This window comes from Phyllostomus hastatus, unplaced genomic scaffold, assembly GCF_019186645.2.
Source record: "Phyllostomus hastatus isolate PE091 unplaced genomic scaffold, TTU_PhHast_1.1 phas_scaffold_78, whole genome shotgun sequence".
Lineage (NCBI taxonomy): Eukaryota > Metazoa > Chordata > Mammalia > Chiroptera > Phyllostomidae > Phyllostomus > Phyllostomus hastatus.
This window is the reverse complement of record NW_025334041.1, coordinates 560,451-581,810: the sequence shown is the minus strand read 5'-3', so window position 1 is coordinate 581,810 and position 21,360 is coordinate 560,451. Positions and strand designations below refer to the sequence as shown.

Below are 21,360 nucleotides of genomic sequence, written 5' to 3'. Positions count from 1 at the left end.
GTCATGCTGGGACAAACCAGGACTGGGCCCACGCCTCCACCACGCTCTGGGGCCCCCAGGGTGTGCCCCCCACCCCGCCCACACGGCCTTGGGGCCCCCCTAGCCACCAGCTCTGGGTCACTGGTCCCTGCTCCAGCCCCGTCCCTCCTGCCCCTGGTTCAGGGGTGTGACGGGCTCCCCACAAGGGCAGTCACGAGGTGCGTCCTGGCCAATGTCAACCCCTCCCCGGCCGCTGCCTCTCCTCTGCTGAGCCCGACCTCGGCCCGACCTCGGCCTGCCGACTCGGGTTCGAGCTCAGCACTGCCGCTCGGCCTGTTGATGAGGACCCCCCCCGACTCCCGATCCGGCTGTCATACCCCCCCGTGATGTCCACGTCCCCCCACCTGACCACGCTGCTCTGGGTAAGTTCCCATCCACGCTTTCCTTCGGGCACAGGTGTCACCCTCAGCCTCACCGTCACTCAACGGGATTTGTGGTCACGGGAGGGCGGAGCCCGGGGCGGGGGCGGGGGCGGGGGCGGGGGCCGGAGCGGGCAGGCGTCACAGAGTCTGTCCTGCAGGTCAGCCAGACGGGCAGCCCGTTGCAACGAAACCCACTGGTTCTTGCATCAACACGGCCACGAGTTTAGTCAAGCAATGTTTTCCTTTACTTTTTGTTAAATAAGATTCCAGAAAGTATAGTGCAAACACTCAGTAGAAAAGTTGCAATTAAGAAACGTACATTCACATGTAACAGTTCAGTCCATTCGCGTGTTTTTGAAATAAAAATAGGACAGGTTATTCAAGGACTCGTCTCGGCGTGACAACCTCGGAAAAGACTGGAAGGTGCTCTACAGTGTTCTGCTGACGTAAAAATAGACCCGTATTGATCGTACACACCTGTCGCGAGAAGGTGGCATCGAGCCGTCGTTCCGGCGGCGTCTGTGTGCGCGCCTCGCAGCGCTGTCCCGGTGGGAGGCCGCGCCCGAGCCGCCGCTCTGCGGCCGCGGAGGAACGGCCCCCTACAGGGACCCAGACGGCACCCTGTTCCCACGGAGGACGGACGGCCCGCAGCGGACACGGGCCTCACCGCAGCGGGGTGAGCGGGGCCCACCGCGAAGGGGCGGGGACATTCCGCGTGCTCGCGTGTGCGACCAGTGTGCACGGGGCGGGCGTGTGGGCGGGCCTGGGCTCCGGGCCCCGCCCTCTCGGGGGCGCTCTGCGGCCAGCCAGCAGACGGCCCTTTGCTGTGCATGCTGTGTGATTCCGAACGCAAACTAAAACCACACACTCGGGGACGTCACGGCATGCAGCCCGTGTGCGAATGGCTTCGGTGTGCACGGTTTTCACAGGGACGAAGGCAAAACCGCTCCCCTGGGCAGGACGGTGCCAGGAGCGGGACGCCCGCTGCACGTGGCAGAGGCCACGGGGCTCCCTCGGGGCTCCCGGGTTGGGGGGACAGTCCCCTGAGACGTGTGTGCTTCGTGCTGGGGCCGTGTGGGGTGCTGGTGGGAGGCAAGAGACGAGTCTGGCTGCGCAGGAGCCCGGGCGGCTGCTCCCGCTCACCGCCCACACGCGCCTGGGGAGCCCGGAGGGCCGGACCCACCCCCCGGGCCGGTCCAGGTCACCTCCGTTTCAGCATCGATTCTCGGTGAGAGTCTGCATCGCAAGCCAAATCCCTGCGGCCTGAGCCGCGGGGACCACGGGGCTCGGGCCCGGGGGAGGGGCAGAGGCTCGCGGCCCCTGGAACTCCCTGCTCTCAGACCACCTCTGGCGCCGGGAAGGAGCACTGACCACCCACCCCCGGCCTGCAAGGTGACAGGGACACGGGGTGGCTCTGGCCAGGCGCGGGGCTGGGTTCCGGGGACTGGAGAGGTGTGTGTGATGTGGGGGCACCTGCGGACCCCCTTCTGCCGCGTCCGATGTCTGTCCGGCGGGCCTTGCAGACAGGGTTTCCTTGGGCAGGGGCGGGCTGCGCCCTAGGACTTGGGTCCGGACAGAAAGTGGGGCCAGACATGGGAGGGGGATTCCGGGCTGAACGTGCTCCATCCTAAGGGACCTGTCGTTAGCGGCGGGACGGGGCTCAGCCCTTGGGACACGGCCCCACCTCCCCGCGTGGGGCCTCGTGCTGTGGGGCCGCGCCTGCGGCATGCCCAGTGTGGGCTGTGGGGACCAGCCCGCCACCTGCACCTGGGGGCCCTGCCACGGGAGGAGGGGGGACGTATGGGAAGTATGAGGTCGGGGCACCCCCGTGCGGGTGGCTGTCTAGGGCTGTGCCCGCGGGGCCCCCGATACTTTCGGAGGGGGAATCTAAGTCAGGTCACAGCTGCTGGAGCTGGTCCGACCAGCTGCCCTGCTGGCCACTCCAGCCCCGACCCCTCCGCCCTGGTCCCGCCCACTCGGGGTCCACGCCATCTCCAGATCCACACTCAGCTCCGCCCACCGGCTCACAGAAAACCCCACCCAGGCTCCCGGCTCCGCCCCAGCCTGGGAAGACCTGTCTCCCCTCCAGCTGAGCCCCACGGAGCCCCTCATGCCCTCCGGCCGGGGGTCTTTAGGCCCTGTCCCACCCCCTACCAGCCCTCCTCGGGGGCTGGGTCCAGCTGGGAGACTGGCCTCAGCCCACCTGGTTCAGGTGCGATTTGGAGGGTGTGGAGGTGCCAGGGCCCACGGAGGTCACGGCGACCTGACTGCCCCAGTGCCCACTGCGCCAGCCGCAGGCACCCGGCCCTGCTCTGTCCTCACAGCCTGTGTCACGTGAGGGTGGACACTGTGCTGTCCACCTGTGGATGCCTGAGTCCCTGCTGTTGGCCTTGGACACACAGGCCAGCAGCTCGGGGCCCCCATGCGGCCCCCGCCCACGGCCCGAGACGCCCCAGGAGAAAACGCCACACTGCTCACGGCCCACCGGCTGCAAGACCTGGAGTGTTGAAGGGTCCCAGCGGCCGCAGGGACCCCCAGAGCCTCCAGCCACCAGAAACGGGCATCCAGGCCCAGGGACACCGCACGCCCTCGGCCTCCAGCCACGGCGCCTGCTCCTTGCTGACCCCAAACCGCTATTTCCAGACCCACCGCCTCTGGTAAGGTTGAGTCTTTTGTTTCTTTACTTATGTTGGGGTTTTTTGTTTTTAGTGGAAACCAGTACGACACGGGGGAAGTCCATGTCTGGGAGTCACTGCCTTGGAACCCGCTGGTCTGCTCGTTTTCAAGGTCAAAGCTGCCACGGCGACCTTGTGGTCCGCCCCGTCTGCTCACAAGCCATGCACGCGTGTCTCGGGCAGGACCTGTGACTCGGGGTCACGGGGACTCGCGGTGCAGAAGGAGGGGGCGCAGATGGAAGCGAGACGGGTCCTGGGGAGACCCCCAAGTCCGGGCTGGCCCACCCATCCTGCTGGAGCGGCAGCAGAAGCAGGAGGCTGCCTCAAGGTGGCCGTGAGGACGGCACGGTATTCTGTGAGGGGACGGGAATGGGGGTCGGGACGCCCGGGGCCCACAGCAGCCTGTTTACCACGGAGACGGGCATCTTGGCCGGAGGGACAGCCCCGGGGACCACCCGGCTGGGGCTCCCGAGCCCGGTGCAGACGGCCAGCCCCAGAGAGGGGCTGCCCGAGACGGGCGCGCGGGGCGGCCGGGAGGCTGGGGTGTCGCCCCACAGCGCCCTCCTTCTGGCCAACCAACACACGCAGCCTGTCTCTGAGGCAGCCGTCTGCTCGGGCCAGACTTGTCTCTGCGTTTAGATAGAGTTAGTTATTGCTTCCGGCGACACCAGGCGCCTGGCAGCCCTGGTGGCTTTGGCGCCTGGCGGACAGGTCAGGTCCAGCCGGCTGGGTCTGCGGTGCAGATGCCACCGAGGGGCCGGGAGTTCGGGGCCGTGTTCTGCTCTGCTGCGGGCGGGCACGGGCATGCGGGGGCATGCGGGGGCAGGGGACCGCTCCGGGGGCGGGGCACTGCCGAGCGGGGTGAGAGGCGCTAGAAACGCACTGGGCGGCTCTCCTCCGTGCTGGCGGGGCCGGCGGGCGGCCCCAGCTCCCGGGGCGCTATTTACAGAGTGTTGGAGGATCCCACTCGAAGGCCCTAACGTTTGTGCGTGGATATTGTACGAGATTAAAAGTAAATAAGGCAACACGACAGTCTCATCACGAACCAGAAAGAGGTGCCTCCCGCTCAGGTGAGGCTGCCCCCCCCACCCCCGTGTCCCAGGAAGCAGTGGCCTTGCCCGTGGAGGAGGGGCGGCTCCCGGGGACCTCACGGTCTGGCGCAGCTACCGGTGTCTCCCAGCTCTGCACACGGGTGGTCTGCGGACCGGGGCCCCGGCATGCGTGGGCACAGCTGAGACTCTCACAGGACTCCTGGTGCGTCTGGTGTGTGGCTCTCATACAGGCCTCTGTCCCCACTCGCTGGGTTGGGGGGTGACCCCCGCTGCCCCAACGCCAGTGGTTGGGCATCCTCACCTCCCACCCCCTGCGTCCACTCACCTGTGACCTGCCTTGACAACTCTGCTGACCTCCCCGACCTCTAGGGGGACACAAGGTCGCAGGGGCCCCCTGGAGAGTGGGGCCTCCCCACTGCACAGCCACACCCACCACTCCCTCTGCAAAGTGCCCCCCGTCTGCGACAGCACAGCCCAACTCGGGGGCCACGGCCTGTCTCCCCACATGGAAGACCACGCCCCACGCCCGCAGACCCACCCACTTCCTGGAAGTAGACACTGGCCCTGCTGGCCGCAGGGGACCCAGTTCTACGGCTGAGACCACGTCCCGGGCGGCTGGTTCCGCCCCAGAAACACCTTCAGACAAGGAAGCTCCTCCGGCCGTGAGTGCCACCTGTTTCCAGAGTCAGCGACGCCGCGCACCCCCAGTCCACGCGCAGGACCCCGAGAGGCCACCCAGGAAGTGAGGGCCACGCCGACCCACCAGCACGGTGAGCAGGACGGAGCCGGGGGACGGCCCACGCGACCGGGACGCACTGGTCACAAGGCAGGGATGTGGCCGCAGGGGACCGGCCTCTGGCTCTTGGCAAAAAGTGATTCTTAAAAGGGGCCAGCAGCCCCCACCCCGGGCCGCAGGCCCAGGCTCCCCGGCCTCCCCAGGCCGTCTGTCCGGGGCCCAGCGGCTCTGGGCCTGGTCCCAGGCCTCGTTCCCGGCCACTCCAGGCTGCTCCCCTGGGAGCCTGCAGCCCTGCACTCGCCTGCCCGGCCTGGGCGGCCAGCCCCCGCCCTGCCCTGCCATGAGGACAGGGTGGAGCAGCCCCGTGTCTGCGCTGGTGGGGCTGGCCCCCGCCCCAGCCTGGCGGCCGGCCCAGCCCCGCTCCGCTCCACTGGCCGGGCTGGTCCTACTGGAGTGATGGAAGCCCCAAGCATGGGCCCTGTGCCCCCAGCGGCCAGCACGGCTCCCCTAAGCCTCCTTCCCAGCTGCTCCTGGGGGTGGGTGCGGGTCAGGGGGCCGGGCGGTGAGCCCTGAGCCCTGCCGCGCCCCCGGCCCACCACCAACCGGGCGGCCAACCACGGGGGCCACCGGGGGACGGCCCGCAGCCAGTCTGGTCTGGGGGCCGGCTCTCCCACAAGGACGCATGTTCCGCTCAGAGGCCAGGGGCCTGGTGTGCGAGCCGTTTGCGTCCTGTCTGCCTTCCAGGAAGTAGGTCAGCATCTCGCCCTTGCCCTTGACGCTGACCTTGCCGCGGCACAGGAAGTGGTAGGCGCCCTGCCCGAGCAGCCGCTGCACCTCCTCCGTCACCTGCAGGGGGGGGAGAGCGGCGGCTGGGCCCACAGGCGGGAGGGGCGGGCTCTCTGCCCCCCCCTCCCCGGGAGGGAGGACACCCTCGTCCCCGGAAGGCCTGGGGCCTGCGCCTCGGGGACCGGGGCGGCTGACCTGGATCCTGCCGGGGACACCGGTGCTGTCCATCCGACTGGCCACGTTCACGGTGTTCCCCCAGATGTCGTACTGCGGCCGGCGGGCCCCGATCACGCCAGCCACCACGGGGCCGACATTGATGCCTGGAAGACAAGCACCACGGGGGTCCCAGAGCGGCTGCCAGGGGGCGTGCCGCCCCTTCCAGGTCGCAGGTTCCGGGGACCACCTGGCACGGCACCCCTTCCTAACGCAGGACCACCACCTCCTAACCCCAACCCTCGCCGTCCTGACCCCGAGAACAGCGCCAGCCACCGCACGGACTCTGGCCACGGAAGACTGACCCCTCGTCTGTGGGAGCTCCTGTGCCCCCCTGGGTGGGACCCTGCCTGCACCCCCAGGTGGGACCTCACGGCTGCTTCGGGTACGGGGCCCAGGATGGGTCACAGCACCCCAGGACGCTCTGAGGGGGCGAAAGCCCCTTGGCTTCACAGGCCAGGGGGTCGCCTTCCCGTATCAGCTCGCCCTCTCCCAGGGGCAGGGCCCAACCACGCCCCCGGAGCCGGTGCCTGAAGGCGGAGCCGGCCCAGCGGCGGGAAGGCCGCGGGCACGCACCCACGCGGAGCACGAAGTCATTGTAGGACTGGCGGTTGATCTCGTCCAGGACGCCGAACATCTCGATGGCGAAGTCCGCCAGCGTGCTGAGGTGGGAGGAGACGGACTTCTTAGCCTGGACGTGAGCAGACACGGGCATCACGTTTGGGGGAACGAGGAGCGGGGGGTGCGGCCACCCCGCAGGGCAGCTGCTGGGTGTGGGGGGCCCGGCCTACGGCCCTGGTGGCACCAAGGACCCCACATCAGCACGGCAGCCCCCCAACCTCGGCCCGTTCCTGCGCCCCTGGGGGCAGCAGGCTGGTCTTTGCCGGGGGTTTGAGCTCCCCCTCCCAGCTCCGGGGGGACACCCGGAGCCGCCCCTGGACGGGCAGGAAGCTGAGACAGAAGCCAGCGCAGCCCAGGCCTGCCCCTCGCAGCCCAGCGGGCGGCCCCTGCGAGTGGGCACCAGGTGTCCCAGGTGCTGCCAGGACGACGCTGTCACCAGGCTGTGGACAAGGGAAACAGGTAGGCACCCCCCCCACACACACACACACGGGACTGAGCCGGCCACCCTTCCCTGGTGGGGAAGTGTCCTCTCTTTTCTGACACGGCGACAACTCTACGTGGTTTTAGAGATGCCAAGATTTCTCACTTTTCTTTTTTAAAGGATATTTTACCAGCCTCAAATTTAGGGAACTAATGCTTTTTTTAAAAAAATTAACTAACAGCTTTCAGACCAGTGTCAGATTTGCAGATAACTGAGGCCACAGCACCAAGACCCCCCGCCCCCACGCCCTCGTTAACTCCTGACACACAGCAACGCTCGTTACCGCCACCGATTCACCAGAGACTTCCGACGCACCAGCGCCGGCCGCAGGCCACAGTGCGCTCTAGGCGTCGCCCTACTACGCGCCGTGCGTTCCACGGGTCTTGACCACCGTGTGCACAACTGTGTCACGCAGACCGGTTCCACTTGGAGACACCTCTCTCGGTCGGCGGCTCGTCTCCGCGTCACAGTGTTTCCCACAGATCGGAGCTCCGAGTTTTCGGCTGGGTCCAGCCGGCCCACGTCCTGAGTCATGGGCCGCGCCCGCGATGCGGCGCCTCGGGGCGACCCCAAGTCCCCGCGGTTGTCTGGTGTCTCCCCTGGGTTCTCCCGTGTTCCACTCTGCATTTCGGTCTAGGATCCATTTGGGGCTAATTCATGTGAGGAGTCCAAGTCTGCGTGTGGATGGGACGCATTGCTGAGACTAGACTGGTGCTGAGGTTACAGACACGGACGGACGGACGGACGTCCAGCGGCTCCAGCGCCGTCCAGTGGAAAGTCTCTCTCGGCTCCACCCGCTCCTTCGACTGCTCTCACGGGGTCCAGCTCGGGGCTCCCCGCCCCTCCCCCGACCCCGGTCTCCTCTCTCCTCGGCAGCCGCGCAGACTCGCTTCCTGTGAGTCCCAGGGTCGGGTCGGGTGGGCCCTCCACCCCACTCCTGTCCTCCCGGGCTGTCCTCCAGTGTCGTGGGGACGGCCCCCGTGTGCCGCGTCTTCCCGCTCCTCCCGAACTCCGGCCCCGCGGGCTGACGTCCCTGCTGGGACCCCCCCCCCCCCCCGGACCCCGCAGATCAGCCCGGGGCCCCATCGCGCGTCCGCAGCGTGGAGCCCCCTCTGCGGGGAGAAGACCCTTCGTCGCCGCAGTTTCACAGGCCTCCTCCTGGGGCCCTCGCACGCAACTTTAGATTTACGTCTGCTGTTCACTTACGGGCCGTGCGTGAGTAGAGAGTGTTTTTATTTCAAATTCCACTTGTTCGTTCCCGGTGTGCGGGAAAGCCGCCGACCGTCCTAGGTCGCCCTTGCATCCCCCCACCTCGCGCCGTGCTCTCTCACTAGCTCGGCTCCCCCTGCTGACGCTCGGCCTCCCAGCTGACGCCCCGCCCCCCGCCGATGCTCCGCCCCCGGCGCAGCAGCAAACTCACTAGCTCGGCTCCCCTGCCGATGCTCCGCCCCCTGCTGATGCTCCGCCCCCGGGACCCTCCCAGCACCACTGCTGCCAGCTGCAGCAGCTCCGCCGCTGTCCCGCCCGCGTCCTGTCAGACTCTCTGCCAAGTGCAAACACACTGAGACCGTTACGTCTCGGAGTGGCGTCTCCACTGTCCTCTCTCTGACGACGCTCCTTCGTCTACACGCGCTGCCCACAGCCTTTCGTTTCTAACATGTCTCTGTGTGTCCCTGTAAAGTGCGTTTCTCGTGGGAAGCCCGGCTGGGTACTTCTGCAGCCGCTCTGGCAGCCTGCCTCTGCGTGGGCGCACTTGCCACGCCCGTTTAGAGCGGTCGCTGGTGTGACTGGGCGAGCACCTGCCACTTCTGTCACCGTTGTCCACTCACTGCGTCCTCTTTTCGCATCTCCCTCTTTCCGCTTTTTTTTTCAAGGGACAGCTGGAGAACTCTGTGCCCAATTCTGCGCTGGGGCAGGGGGACACTCGGTGGGCGTGGGCTGGCGGGAAAGGGCAGGACTGTGGGGAAGCCCCCGAGACCGGCCCCCCACCCCGTGCTGACCTTCCAAAGGAGGTTGTGTCTGGAGCGAGCTGGCCGCTGGCAGGGCGGCCCGCTGGCCTCCGCCTTAACCCCACGCAGAGGACAGGCCAAGGCCCAGAGCAGAGGCCTGTCCAGGGCCCCGGGGTGGCTGGGGGTGGGGCGGGGACAGCCCTGAGCGGGGCTCCCGGGTGGCACCCACCTTGGCCCCAGCCTCGGGCGCCAGCCCTGCTGCAGCCATGTAGGTGCTACCGATGGTCTTGATCTTCTCCAGGTCCCGGTAAAAGTCCTTGTCCATGAGCTTGTTGGAAACAAAAACTGTTCAACGTTACATTACATTTTAGACAGGTCGTCGTGACCACAGGACACAGGAGCCACCGCTGGGCCCCGTGTCTCCCTCGCTCTGGGCGCCAGGCCAGGTCTGGGCTGAGCCAAGAAACGCAGGGAGAGGGGCTCCTGCGAAGGCCCGAGGAGGAGGAGCCAGGGGCACCGCCGGAACGGCCCGAGCTCCGGCCCACGCCCCCCCGACCCCCCAGCGTGAGGGACAGATGCGCGGGGCCAGCCTCACAGCCCGGGGCCCACCCAGCGGCCCCACCCCCCCACCCCGTCCTGTCAGGACCCAAGGACACGGGCACACGTGCTCCTCCCTCCTGTCCCTCCCGGGGCAGGGGCCCAGCTGCGGAGGAGGGGGCCTCCGCCCAGCCCAGATGGACCCCGCCCAGGGAGGAGGGGGTCCCGCCCAGCCCTGATGCCAGGGTCCCGGCCACCCCCACCTCGTCGAAGTCGGCGATGATCTCATTGAGCAGCCGCAGACACTCCACGCCCATGTTGTTGCCGTCCAGCTCGATGTAGAAGTCGTTGAAGTTGGGGATGGACGCGAACATGACGCCCACCTGGGAGTATGACTGGTAGTAGAGGTCCTGGGGGCAGAGGTCGGGTCGGGGGCAGAGGTCAGGTCAGCTGCAGGGCCGGGGCAGAGCAGAGTGAGGGGGGCAGCCTCTGTGGCCCGCGGCCCGAGATGGAGCCCGGGAGCTACTCCAGGCCACTCCGGCCAGGCTGACCCCTGGGGCCGCTGCCTCGGGAGTCAGAACACTGGCCAAGCCTCTTTCCTCTCGAACCCGCGTTCGTCCGCCTTGCCCCGCAGCCCGGCGGCCCCGGAGCCCCGCTGGGCGGTGCGGCCGGGGAAGTTCCGACCAGCCCAAGCAGCCCGCATGCCAGCTGCGGAATCCGCCGTCCCCCCTCCCTCCTCGGGGACGAGGGACTCTGTGCGCTCTCCCGGGTCCGAGGGCAGCCACCACTCTGGGCACCTCGTCTGTCCTGTGCCTTCCCGACAGCCCAGCCCTCCCGCCCTTGGGGGTGGCCACGGGGACCCCGACCTCGGCCGGACTCTGAGCAGGTGAGGAGCGGGAGGGCCGCTGGGCCGGCCCTCGGGCCGGGCCCCGGGCGCGGCGGCCGCACTCACCATGTTGCGGGGGTTGGACATGAGGAAGTGCTGGGCGACGTGGGCGGGCAGCAGGTTGAAGAGGATCCTCCGGTTGTCCAGCTTCACGCGCTCCATGTCGTCCCTCTCCTCCTCCGCCTGCGGGGGGCGCGGCCGGCTCACTCGGCGCCCCGCGTGGCCACACCCGCGGCCCCCTTCCCGGCCGGGGCCTGACCTGGGGGCACCCCTGCCCACCCACCGGCTCAGCCGGGCCCGTCCCTCGTGTCTGACCACACGGGACCCCCGAGAGGCCACCCTCCCGGGGACACCGGACCACCGGGCTGGGCGCAGCAGGTACATGTTACGGCGGCTCAGCCCGAACTCCCCCTCACCCGATGTGCCCACCCTGTGAGCTTCCGTCTGCCCGCCCCACCTGCTCCTGGCTGAACCCCTCTCCCTGCACATCTGGGGCTGAGCCCCCTCGCCCCCCACCCCCAGGGGCCCCTGCGCTGTCACTCGCGTCCTGAACGTCTGCTTCGGCACGTCTAACGGGACCTGTGCGTGCCGTGTCCGCTGAGCAGCTGCAGCTGCACCTGCACCTGCACCTGCACCGACGGCGCGCACACACGCTCCCTTCTCGTCACGAACCGAACGCGGAGACACCGAGGGCCCACGCCGGGCCCGTCCCAGCCCCAAGCCCACAGACACACAGACTGAGGGGACGCCCACCCACAGGACTCGTGACTTTCTGGGGAAGTCACTACCCAGTCTGCCGGAACTTTCAAAGGACAGACAATGGGGAGCTTCGCCCCATTTCCAGGGCCCCTCTCTGCCTCCTCTGGGGACCAGGTGTCCACAGAGCCCTTCCCACCACATAAGCCCTCCCTTGGGTCCCACTGGCCCCAGGCAGTTGTCTACAGAAAAGAGACAAGTGGTTGCTTGAATGCCACTGGGGATGGGGAACTCATTACTCACAGAACCACCAAACTCAGACCCTCAGAAGGGGTCACCCAAGCCGTCCCTCCAGCCCTGCTGTGTCGTCTCCCCACCCCCACCCCGCCCCTGGTCCTGGTCCCACTGCCCATGCCGATGGCGCAGCCTTCACAGCTGGCTGGCATCCAGCCAGGATCCCGCACCTGCCCCGCCCCCCCAGGAAGCGGAAGGGCGAGTCTTGCCTGTGCGGCCCACAGGTAGTCCAGCCGCAGCTTGACGTCCACCTGCCGGGCGTGCAGGGCCAGCGTGCACGAGAACAGCAGGATCGCCAGGACCGGCTCGAAGCTGCGTGCGGGGCCAGCGCCGCCCCTTGGGGGAGACGAGAGGGAGACCCAGTCAGCTGCCTCCATCACGTGACACCAGCCACGTCCAGAGAGCGCCCCTCACATGACCCCTGCCTCGACCCCTGGGGCTGACCCGAGCCGAACCAGTGTCCCCGGACCCGGAGGCCTTCCCGACCGAACCTGGGGCCGAAGTGCGGAAGCCCCAGCCAAAAGCCCCAACCAGCCACCGGAGCACGGAGCCCTCGGCCCAGACGCCCCGGCCCCCCGCAGGTCTGTCCCGGGGGGAGTGGTTCGCCTACCCCGCGGCCTCGGAGCACCCGCTGAGCTCCAGCACCAGGACGTGGGACGCGCTGAGCACGGCCAGCAGGACCAGCTTGGGCAGGGAGGAGACCCGCAGGAAGATGGTGAGCGGGAGCGTGCCCACGAGGCCGCAGAGCAGGGCGTGGGGCGCCGCCTCGCAGGGCGACGCGGGCGGCGCTGCGCTCCCGCCTCCGGGCGACAGGACCACCAGGGACCCGTTGGGACTGGAGCTCCAGGCCCAGGGCAGGCAGCCCACCTGGAGGGGGATGGAGGGCGAGGCGCAGGGCAGGGGCTCACTCAAGACGGCAGCGGCCCCTCCTCCCCAGCCCCCTGCAGCACCGGCAAACCCACGGGCCCAGGAGCCAGCAGCTTTACAACGCCCCGCCCCCTTGTTCCTCCGCCCCCTTGTTCCTCCGCCGCCTCTTCTGCCCTCGTTGGCTCACTGCAGAGGGAGGGTCTCCCTCCGCAGGGGGGAGAGTGCGTTTCTTCTGCCGGATGAAGTGCCCCCACCCCCGCTTCCTCAGCACCCCCAGGCCGGTCTGATCCCCCACATCCAACCTCCCGCTCTCCACGGGGGCCCCCCCACCCCCGCACCGCCCGGCTCCCCGCACCCAGCCCCGCGGGGACGCCGCCGTGCTCACCACGCATCCCTGGGCCACGGCGTAGACCAGGACGACGACGCACACGCACAGCGCCGTGCGGATCCGGATGGTCAGGCAGCCTGGGAGACACTGACCGCGCAACGTGGGTTCAGGCACGGGGAGGGGCGCGCAGCGCCCTCGGTGCTGCCGGGGTCTCGGCCGCCACTCCCCCTCCCTCCCCGTGTGTTTGGCTGTTTTCTTAGTTTTCATCTCCCAGGTGAAAAACTTGCTGAAAACCCTCCTATCTTTACATTGAAAAGAGCAACGCGCCCCCCTCCCGTCCTCCCCATTGTGACTTCGGCACCGAAATCGACTGAACGGGGTCCCCCCGTCTGTCCTCCTCTAAGGTGAGTCCTACCCCACACGCGGTGCGAGTTTCCACTCACTGCTGTCTTCACGCTCAAGTAAGGGTCACCATTTCCTTCACACAAACTATACAAATTGTCTAACTTTTATGCTCTTTGAGATTTTATTTTAAATGCACTTTTCAAGAGTCAACCATGCCATGGATAAAAGTCAGAGGTTTTTTCCAGACTCACACTCTGGAAACTGGAAATAAGACGAGAGCAGAGACCACACCGTGGATGGTCAGCCCTAACGTGGCCGACACTGTTGCAGTGACGCCACGGGGCAGCTGGGTTCGAGCCCCACGGGCGACGCCACAGCCACAGCGCCCCCGGCACTGGGGCCTGAGGAGCTCGGGTCAGGGCCGCTGCCTTGGGGGAGACGTGCTGCAGGGGGGCAAGAAGTTCACAGCGGGACCCCCACCCTCCTCCCCCCTGCCTGGCTCAGGACCCCGGCGGGTGCAGGGGGTGATGGAAACTCAAAGCTGAAAGGCCACTGTGGCCGCCAAGCCTGGCTGCGAAGAGGGGGCCGTCCCAGGAGCACACCAGCCGCCCCCAGGCCACGGCGCACCCCCCTCCCGGGAACCGGGGAGCCCTGTAAGCACAGCCTCCTGGGCACGCACCGGGCCTCTGCTGCACGGCGTGACCCCCACCCCTCCCAGCCCCGCCCTGCTGTCCATCCACACCCCACAGCCTTCCCTGTGGACCCCACAGTGTCGTCCACTGTGGAGCCCAGGCGGACGGCACGGGCCCCGGGGGGACTCCCGAGCTGAGCACAGAAGTGTAAGGGCACGTACAGTGCTCTCGTCCGATATGGGAAATCTCGGTTCACCAAACCGACTGTCACTCCACCCACGACAGTCAAAGGGCTGGAATGTGGTTTGAGTAAACAGCATTTTTTAATTAAAAAAGGCAAGAGGTTACCTAGGAACAGAGACCAGTGTCCGTGAGGAAAACTAGATCTAATTTTCCAAGGAGCTGCTGGTTCTAGCCCGTGCAGAAAACAGCCCTGGGTCTGCCGGACAGGCTGGGGGCAGCGGGGCGGTGGCAGTGAAATCAGGGGGCGGGAGTGTGGGGACAGAGGCCCTCCCACAGCCACCCGCGCCCCCAGGGCTCAGATGCCGTTGGCCTGGGCTCCCCAGTGGACGCCAGTGAAGCCGTGGGGGCCGCGCAGTCTATGGCACCAACACGTGACAAGCCGGTGCTCGAGCCCCCATCCCCAAGGGGCTCTCCGCCCCGGAATAACACTGACCCTTGTGCTCATCTGCCCAGTTCCCCTCGGTCACCCGCCCCTGCGCCTCGGCCTCCACACGGCACCCAGGACACGGCGGGCTCAGTGAGCTCCCACTGCCCAAGCCACACTTTCTCCCCGCCAGGAGAACGGAGAGCGGACCAACACCTGCACGACCCCACCTGTCCTGCCGTGAGGGCCGGCGGAGACCACAAACGTACCTGTCCAGGTGAGGCACAGATACAGGACACACACACCAGGACCAGGTGAGGAGCACATACAGGACACACACCTGGGCCAGGTGAGGCGCAGATACAGACACACACACCTGGACCAGGTGAGGCGCAGGCACAGGACACATGCACACACATACCTGGACCCGGGTGATGTGCAGGTACAGGACACAGGCCACCAAGAAGCAGATGCAAAACACCAGCAGGAGCAGGACGGCCAGACTCCTAGGACAGAGGACAGGTGGCCCTGCGGGCGGGGCCTGGAGAGCTGTGTCCGGGGGCTGCCTGGGAGTCTGCCCCCAGGAAGCAGCAGCAGCATCGGCCCCGGGGGACACATGCGGGCTGGTCCCCATCCAGGACAGCGCCCCCCGGGCGTCTGCGAGGAAGGGGCAGCCCTGAGGACTCAGCTGAGCACGGCCTGGGCTTCGTCTGGGAGCGGCTCTCCCAGGACAAGCCTGAGCCCTGGGGGGCCCCCCGGGGTGCGGGCTGCAGAGTGCTGGCAGTGTGGGCAGGGTGTGGGGCCGGACGATGCCCTTCCTGGAAACTCAGAGGAGAAAGGGGGAGTACTCCGCCCCAGGGGCTCCATCGGGAAAACGCAGTGTGTAAGCAAAAGTGGGAGTTTTCTGGGTCTTCCTCGCTGCAAGGCATGACAATTACCTGTTCTTTTTCTTTTTAAAGAGAAAGCTGCCTCATGCTTGCCCCCTACTGGGGAATTGGCCCGCAACCTAGGCATGTGCCCCGACTGGGAATCGAACCGGCGACCCTTCAGTTTGCAGGCCAGCACTCAGCACACGGAGCCACACCAGCCAGGGCCGATCACATGTTCTTAAAATCACTGGGCTTTTCTTCCTCCTCAGAGGCCACTCTCTCTCTGCAGTGCCTCTGGAAGTGTCACGCACCCAGAAACCAAGCCGCCCACGGCTGCCCTGTGAGGTTCCCCCCCCCCGGAAGCCGAGGCAATGGTGTCTGCGTGTGGACCGGGACGCGGGGATCTTCGGTGCCCCGGAGTGGCGGGCCTGGAAATTTGCCCCTGAGCGGGAACGGCCCTACCCCGGCCATCAGCCTGGACAGCCCGGGTCCAGGGTCGGGGGAGAGCCGGAGAGTCAGTGCTGCCCCTGAATGCAGGGGATGGGGGGCTCATGGGGGGCTCCCTAAACCTAAGGGAGAGGCCCTCCCAGCGCCGCCCACCCCGCCCGGCCCAACGCCGCGGGCGCGCACTCACTGCGGGATTATCAGAAGGTAGACGAGGCCGAACAGGGCGGCCAGGACCAGGGCGAGCACCACGGCGCTGGTGAAGGACTCGTCCTGCAGCTGGTGGTACTGCGGGCAGAGCCGGGGCGTCAGCACGGCCGTCCCTGAGGCCCCAGGGGCCGGCCGCCGCGGGAAGAGGGGCCCCCACACCCGGCCGCCCTGCGCCGGTCCCCCACCTTCCGCTCCCGCTCGGCCTGCTTGTACTGGAGGGTGAACAGGCCCAGGTCCGCCGTCTCTAGCTCCGTCTGGCGCGCTTCCAGGAGGCGGCCGATGTACCTGTTGACGCGGGTGCCAGGGGCGGCCTGGGCGGCATTGGCGCAGAAGGACAGGCGGTTCCGGAGCTTCTCCGAGGCTGTTCTCAGGGCCCGGCGCTGCAGCCGTCGGGAAGGAAAGGGCCGCCGTCAGGTCACCGCGTTCCCAAGGAGGGGCTCTCGGCGCGCACCCCCCCACCCACCGCTCCCACGCCCAGCGCCAGCCGGCCTCGGGCGGGTTTGGGGCCTGCGGTGCGGTCGTGGCTGCACCACCTGCTGGCGGTGACAACCCAGGTGAGGCACTGCATCATCGGTGACGGGGGCTACACGGCAACCGTGTAGGACCCCGTGGGGACAGGACCCCACACGGGCACAGTGGGGGCCGGCGCCCAGCACAGAGCAATGAAACCACAGCTGGTTCTTTGAAAATGTCGGTGAAGTTGACAACTCCCAGCAAAGCGATGAAGCAAAAGACACCAACAAACGTAGGAGGCGGAAGTAATCTCGGGCCCCACGGCCACGAGGGGGTGAGAGGGACATCCACAGACAGCGCTGCCGGCAGACACACAAGCCACTGTCCTGCACGTCACCCAACGCGACAGAGAGTCTGAACAGCCCTATAATCACGAAAGGAAAGGAATCATAATTTTAACTTCCTGGGAAAGCAACCTCCAGGCCCAGAGGGTTCCCGTGGAGAATTCCCCCAAACGTTTGAAGGGGAATGGACTCCCGTCGCCCAGGGAGCCGTTCCCGATTCACTTCCCGTCGTCCGTGTTAACCAGACGGAAAGGATCCCTACAGTCCCGTCGTATCCGTTGTGAGTGCAGGTGCGGGAGCCCTTAACGCGACCCTCGCCGGCGGAACCCAGCAGTCTGCGACCAGCGGCACGCGCCACACCCGCTCCCGGAGATGCCGGCCTGGTTCACGCACGCCAGTGCCGCCCCCAGAACCAGCAGGTTGAACAAAGGAGAGAGCTCCCACCGCGACGTCACGACACAGAGAAAGCTTCTGACGAGATCCGACACCCGTGTGCGATTTCACGGGTCAGCAAACTAGGAACGGAGGGCGCCCCCCCCCCCCGCCCGCAGCCTGGAGAAGGTCACCTGCAGCCACCAGCCGTCGGCGGGGAAAGGCCTCTCTGCCCCCACTTCCCGCTCGCCTGGGGCTCAGACCCCGGCCACGGCAGTGAGACAAGGAAACGGAACCCAAGGCTGGCGGGTCAGAAAGAAAGAACCAGAACCATCCCTATCTGCAGACGGCAGCCCCGTCCACGGAAGTGACGGCCATGGGAAATCCCAGGGAATGTTCGAAACAGCACAGGACTCCTGGAACCGACGAGTGGGCCCCACGGGTCCCCGGGCACGGGACAAGACACCAGAGGGGGAACGCGGTGTTTCTCTGTACCGGCACCGCGCTGGCAGACACCGGCACTGAGGCACGGGGCCGCTCACCGTCACCGAGAGGACGGGACGCTCGGCCCGACTCCCACAGAACACACACGGAACCTGCCCCCACAGCCCGGGGCAGAGGCCGAAGGCCATCGCGGTTCGTGGGGAGACAGACACGCCACGTCCACAGATCCGACGGCTCCACACTCGACTGTCCCCGTGGGTCGCGCCCCGGCCCCACGCAGCGCGTCAGATCCCAGCGGGGCCGTTTCGTACATGAATGCACTTAATTCTACACGTTACGCGAAAAGGAAAGGGACCGGAATCGCTCGTTTTTCTTAAGAGGAAGAAGTGGGAGGACTCACTCCGCTGGTTTCAGACATCATGTAACCACACGAGCCCAGACCACGTGGTGCTGCCTGAGGGACAGACACATGGACCTGGGGGACAGGACAGATCAGACCAGACGGCCTCCGGAGCCGCACCCGAGTCCAGCCGACAGGTGTCGGGACAGAGGCACCGAGGCCGCCCCCTGCGAGCCCTTCCACGCCCGGCGCCACGGCAGCTGGGCCTCCACGAGCGAGGGACGGGGCCTGGCTTCGTCCTCACGCCTGACAAACATTTACTGTACACGGGTCCTGAGACCACCAGGTGCTCCTGGGGGGGCGGGGCGGAAGACGCAGGTGGGAGGGGCGAGAGGAGAGGCAAGGCTCCCATCCCCGGTCGGCACACCCGCGCGGACATGCCGGGGGCCCAGGTGCTGCCAACCCACACGCATGCACTCCTGGGGCGTCCAGAAACCACAAGCCCAGCCTGTGGTGTGAGCCCCAGGGCCGGGCAGAGGGAAGGCCGACCTGCTGACGGCCTCGCCGCCCACACAGCACTTAAGGCACCTCCAGACCGAGTTCCCACAAACTCGGCTCGAGGCCAGAGCCGCCGCGGATCCCCGAGGCGGTGCGCCGCCAAAGGGAGTCTGCAGACTTCCCTCCCCCCTGGACAGCCCGGGAGCCTGGCGCTGAGATCCCTTCCGCAGGCAGAGAGCCTCAGGGGCGGGGCTGGGGTGGGGGGGCGGGCAGCCCAGGACTCCGAGGCGGGAGGGGGGGGCAGGCCTGGGGCCGAGGCAGGGGCTGGGGGCGAGCCCGGTGCCATGGGCAGGACACGGGCAGCAGCTGTCCCGGTGGTGGTGGGGGCCAGCGCTCACGCCGGCTGCCTGGCACAGGGGGTCTGCCTCAGGGTCTGGGGGTCCCCTGGTGGGGACTGGGGCCACTGGCCAGGATCACAGGCGCGAGGCATATGTGCTTAGAATGGACGCTCGGGGACCCCACGGGCACCCCAACTTAACCCCCAGCTCTCCCCCGGGACCCTGCCCCCGACCCCACCAGAGCCCAGCAGATCCAACAGGGACTCTGACCGACCCCAGCACCGAAACCCGGGCAGCCAGGCCGCAGACCAGGTCGCCTGCCGAGGGAGCCCCGGTGGGCGCTGGAGGCCGAGCTCCACCAACCAGACGGGAGCCCACAGGGGAAGGCAACGGCCAGAGACGCGCCCCGCGCACCCCCTGCGGAGGGGCAGCCCTGGCCGCTCTGCCGAGACCCAGGGCGGGTACGAGGGGACAGAGCGACAGACCCCTGACGCACGGACGGCCAGGGCCGATTCGGGCAACGGCGCGGATCTCAGCGTGATTTCCCGGGGAGTGCGAGGGGTGCCGGGCCGTGAAAACCCGCGGGCCGGCGCGAGGCGTCCCCAAGGAGGGCGCGGGGCGCGCCGCCCTACCTTGTCGTCGTCCTCGCAGGTCATGACGTTGGAGAAGGGGATCTCGGCCTTGAACATCTTGCGGCACTGCATGAGCTGCACCAGCAGGTAGCACACGGTCTTGAACTTCATCCTCTTCGCCGGCTTTATGTCCGAGAGGATCAGCCCCGGAAATATCTGCGCAGGCGCGGCAGACGCGCCGTGAGCTCACGCTCCTCGCGCACAGCGTGGCCGTCACCGGGCGGGCGGGGCGTCTGCCCCTCCCCCGAGCCCCGGAACTGGCTTGGTCGCCCCCGATCCTGCCCACGTCACGCTCCCTGGGCGCGGTGACCTTGGGTGCCCCATGTAGGATGGCTCCGGCCCTGCCGTGTGCACGGCACCCTCTGTCCACGCGTCCCCCAGGCCTGGCCCCTGCGGGGGGCTCGCACCTGCTTTGCACAAGAGGCAGTGAAGGCCCCGGGGGGGGGGCGGGGGGCGAAGGACGGCCCTGCACGGAGGTCCCAGGGCTCGGAGGTGGCCCAGAGTGCTGGCCCCTCCCCACAACACACGCCAAGGCCAGGCCCGGGACGGGACGTGGGGGTCGCCCCGGCCTGGAGGGGCGGCGCGCCGCGGGGCAGCACCTTGCGCCGGTGCGAGGGCACGATGAAGAAGGTCTTGATGTTGTGCGCCTTCAGGAAGCCGTTCCTCTCCTGCCCGTGGCCGGGCTCCACCTCGTAGTCCCCGTTCAGGCACGCCAGCGTCGCCTCGGTGATGTGCACCTTCCTGCAGACAGGGGGCAGCGTGGAGTCGCGGCGGGACCGCCCCGGGGCCTGGGGCCCACGTGGGGTGGGGCGGGGGGGGGGCAGAGGTCCTGTGGGAGGTGGCACAGGCGTCCCCGGCCGGACGGGGGCGAGCTGCAGGAGGAACGCTGGGGACAGGCAGGGAGGGACTGCAGGATGGCTGCGGCGGGGACGAGAGGCACCGAGGGGGGAGGGAGAGCACCAGGCCTGCACAGCAGGGCAAGTGGGGGAAGGAGTGGCAGGGAGGTGACAGAGACACAAGCCTGTCCCCGAGCTCCCAGGCCAGGAGGCCCCAGCCCCAGCGTCCGGCAAGGCGTAGGCAGGCAGCAAGGGCCAGGGTGTCTCCCCGAGTCCCCACAGTGTGGGTGTGCAGGCGTCTGTCACTCTCGACACCACAGCCGGCGCCTGCAGCTGCCACGGGCGCATCCGGCCCCCCTCCCGTCCTGTTCTCCGTGATTTTAGGGAGCGCCACGCCTCGGCTTCGTGCACAGTGTGGGGCGGTGAGGCCAGCGCCGGGGGCTGTGGCTGGAGAGTGTGGTGGGCAGGCCCCCCGGGGGTGTGGACCCTGCCCCGGGAAGGAAAGGAGGAGACCGAGGGCCGGGGTCAGCACCTCGGACAGCGCCCGGCCTCCTGGGGCCCGCGCTCCAGCCCCTTCCCGTCCTGGGAGCCTGGCCGGTGGCTGAAGGGAGGACAGGCCCCGGTCCCAGCCCCTCCCTCGGGCCCCGACGTACCCGGGCAGGCCCGCGGCCTCCATGACGTTGGCCAGGGTCACGTCGTTGGACCACACGTCGTACTGCCACTTGCGCAGGCCCAGGACGCCGCAGAGCACCCGGCCCGTGTGCAGCCCCACGCGCATGTTCAGGTCCACCTCGGTGGCCTCGGCCACGGACCTGCAACGCAGACCCGGGCGTGGGCGGCGGCCCTGTGGTCGCTCCCGCGGGGCCGCCCAGGACAGAGCAGGCGGGGCGTCCCGGGGCACTCACGTGATGGTGTCGATCATGTCCAGGCCCATCTCCACGCAGCAGTGGGCGTGGTCGCTCTTGGGCTGGGTCAGGCCGCACACGCAGTAGTAGCAGTCCCCAAGGATCTTGATGCGCCGGCAGTGGTTCTCCTTCGGGCAGACGGCCGGTCAGGGGTGCGCCGGGCCGACCCCTGCGCCCTCCACACGGCCAGGCGCTGGCGGCCACAGCCCGCACCCCACACTAGGGCCCCAGCGGCCCCCCCAGGGGACACGCCACAGGCGGGCAGCCTCGGGAGGGTGGGCGGCCCCCATGGCAGCGAGCAGGGTCGCCCTGGGACACGCTGCTTCTCCCACACCCGCCCTCGCCTCCCCCAGGCAGGGATCCCTCCGCCCGCCCCTCAGCGGCAGACCCCGCCCCAGCCCGGAGCCAGCCCCGCCCCCAGGAGGGGCGGGCACAGGCCCCTCTGGACCAGCAACCAGGATCTCCCTGTGACGCTTCTGGAACAGGCTGGATTCCCCCACCCGCCCTGAGAAGGCCAGGCCACAGGCCTCTGCACGCCCCGCAGCTTCCAGCCCCACGCCCAAGTCCAC

The 21,360-nt window shown here is 68.1% G+C and overlaps 1 protein-coding gene across 5 annotated transcripts in view; it reads right to left on the bottom strand.

Moving 5' to 3' along the window:
• Positions 1-643: 643 nt before the first annotated feature.
• ADCY1 (adenylate cyclase 1) overlaps positions 644-21,360 on the bottom strand; it is a 35,356-nt gene continuing 14,639 nt past the window's right edge. The window contains exons 5-20 of one of the 5 annotated variants that reach the window (XM_045827605.1): positions 20,792-20,919; positions 20,540-20,698; positions 19,650-19,791; positions 19,051-19,206; positions 15,815-16,009; positions 15,610-15,707; positions 14,528-14,612; positions 12,580-12,669; positions 11,938-12,194; positions 11,537-11,663; positions 10,404-10,520; positions 9,715-9,861; positions 9,144-9,259; positions 6,440-6,525; positions 5,846-5,970; positions 644-5,710 (exon numbers count right to left, since the gene is read on the bottom strand). In XM_045827605.1, the coding sequence (XP_045683561.1) occupies positions 5,372-5,710; positions 5,846-5,970; positions 6,440-6,525; positions 9,144-9,259; positions 9,715-9,861; positions 10,404-10,520; positions 11,537-11,663; positions 11,938-12,194; positions 12,580-12,669; positions 14,528-14,612; positions 15,610-15,707; positions 15,815-16,009; positions 19,051-19,206; positions 19,650-19,791; positions 20,540-20,698; positions 20,792-20,919 (2,367 nt within the window). In that variant the 3' untranslated portion in view covers positions 644-5,371. Of the gene's footprint in view, positions 5,711-5,845; positions 5,971-6,439; positions 6,555-9,143; positions 9,260-9,714; positions 9,862-10,403; positions 10,521-11,536; positions 11,664-11,937; positions 12,195-12,579; positions 12,670-14,527; positions 14,613-15,609; positions 15,708-15,814; positions 16,010-19,050; positions 19,207-19,649; positions 19,792-20,539; positions 20,699-20,791; positions 20,920-21,360 lie in introns of those variants that run through there. The other 4 variants (XM_045827604.1, XM_045827607.1, XR_006784393.1 and 1 more) reach the window with 4 other exon arrangements.